Source organism: Mauremys reevesii, linkage group 1 (assembly GCF_016161935.1).
Source record: "Mauremys reevesii isolate NIE-2019 linkage group 1, ASM1616193v1, whole genome shotgun sequence".
In the NCBI taxonomy this organism is placed as follows: Eukaryota; Metazoa; Chordata; order Testudines; family Geoemydidae; genus Mauremys; species Mauremys reevesii.
The window spans coordinates 9343116-9345188 of NC_052623.1; the positions used below are offsets into that span (position 1 = coordinate 9343116).

A 2073-nucleotide genomic window follows, 5' to 3' on the forward strand; every position below is an offset into this window, starting at 1 on the left:
TTGAACGGCCCAGGCCCAGGACAGCACTGCTGTCCACCCCCCCACACCCCTTTCTTCTTCTGATGTTTCACCCAGACTTGGCCAGTCAGGGCCGTGTGTGTGCGAGTATGAAAGTGGGTTAGGGCCCGGAGGCATTAATGCTTTCTTTCTTCCCCTGAGTGATGTGGGAGCGTTCCCAGCACTCTCTGCTGATATTTTATTATTTTATCAATAAACCTTTAAAATTTAGACACTTGGTGTGTTATGTCATCTCCTCCCCAAAAGATCCCGTGGCCACAGACTGATCAACTGTCATCCTGGGTGGATTGGTAATGAAAATCTGTCACAGTTGGGTGCTTGGTTGTGAACTAGACAGTCCAGCCAAGAAGGACATCTGGCTGTGTCTGATTCCTGCAGGGCAGGGTGCAGGCATTGGGTCATTAACTCACGGGTCTCAGTGGACTAGGTGGGGCATGGGAAGGGGCCTAGGGGAAATATGTGGGGCAGAGGTCAGTGTCTTAAAGAAATAGGGAGAAGAGGGTGGAGTCATGGGGTCCAGTTACCAGCAGTTAGAAAGGTGGCAACTCAATGAGTTAATGAGTTGAATACAGACTGATTCTCCAGTTTGTTATGCTGACACAGCGCGGTAAGGTCAGGGAAGAGTTGAATGTCTCTTTGACTGGCCAGTCAGTGATTCAGGGAAAAGGGCCCAGCACCATGTCACCAGCCAGCTCTGCATGGTGCATGGTCTGAGAGACAGAGCACAAGGAGAAAAATTTAGGTCCCTTTATGAGTAAAGAGCCGGAGCACCCTGTCCCGGATCTGTTTGGTCTTCACCCCGTAGATGATGGGGTTCAGCATGGTGGGCAGCAAGAGGCATATCGTGCCAATGAGAATATGGAAATGCAGGGCTATATTCTGCCCAAACCGGTATATGAGGGAGGAGAAGAGACCTGGGATGTAAAATGCTAAAATGGCACAAAGGTGGGAGCCACAGGTGCCAAAAGTCTTGAGCCGGGCGTCTTTTGTGGGGAGGCTGAAGATGTCCCTGAGGATCTGGATATAGGACACAATGATAAAAATCACATCCAGACCCATCACACAGAATAGTATGAAGAGGCCGTAGTAACTACTGACACTGGTGTCGGCGCAGGCCAGCTTCACCACGGCCATGTGTGCGCAGTACGGCTGACGGATGATGTTGGTTCTGCAATATGGCCACTGCCTTACCAGGAAAGGCAAGGGCAATGCAATCAAGCCGCTGCGGAGCAGCACAGCCAGGCCAATCTTGGCCACCACGGGGTTTGTCAGGATGGTGGAATGCCTCAGGGGATCACAGATGGCCACATAGCGATCAAAAGCCATGGCCACGAAGATCCCAGAATCCATCGCTGAGGCACAGTGAATGAAGTACATCTGGGTGAGGCAGGCATTGAAATCGATCTCTCTGGAATTGAACCAGAAGATGCTCAGCATTTTGGGCACAATGGACATGGACATGACAAGGTCGCTGATGGCCAGCATGCAGAGGAAATAGTACATGGGCCCATGGAGGCTCGGCTCCATCTTCACGATGAAAAGGATGGTGAAGTTCCCCAAGACGGCTATGGCGTACATGGTGCAGAAGGGGATGGAGATCCAGACATGGGACGCCTCCAGGCCAGGAATACCCAGCAGGATGAAGGTGGAGGGGTTGGTGAAGTCGGTTTTGTTGGAACCTGACATAGAGTAGGGGAGAAGGGCTCCAACACTGAGGCAAAATGGTGTCTCCTGTATGTACCGTACGTTCCTCTGACTTCCTGTATGTGCCCAGAGTCTAGGGTGTTCGTCACAGGACCAATGTCTGAATGGAGAGACAAAGTTAACATGAGAAACTGCATGCAAATGCTCAGGGATATCTGAGAGTGGAAAAAAAACAAACCTTTTCCAAGACGTGCCGGGGCAAACAACCCAACTAGAACACACCTCAGGGAAAGGACCTGGGCATCATTGATAGTAGCTCCACGGAAACACTTGCTCATTCACAGCAGTGACTGAAGACAGTGTTCGGATGCCTGAAGGAATGCGATGGAGAATACTCTGCTCTGGATATGT

The 2073-nt window shown here is 50.9% G+C and overlaps 1 protein-coding gene across 1 annotated transcript; it reads right to left on the bottom strand.

The window, feature by feature from the left end:
- Positions 1–756: 756 nt before the first annotated feature.
- Positions 757–1704, bottom strand: LOC120375756 (olfactory receptor 52K2-like). The gene has a single exon (XM_039496704.1). The coding sequence runs from the start codon at positions 1702–1704 to the stop codon at positions 757–759; it is 948 nt and encodes a 315-aa protein (XP_039352638.1).
- Positions 1705–2073: the final 369 nt, after the last annotated feature.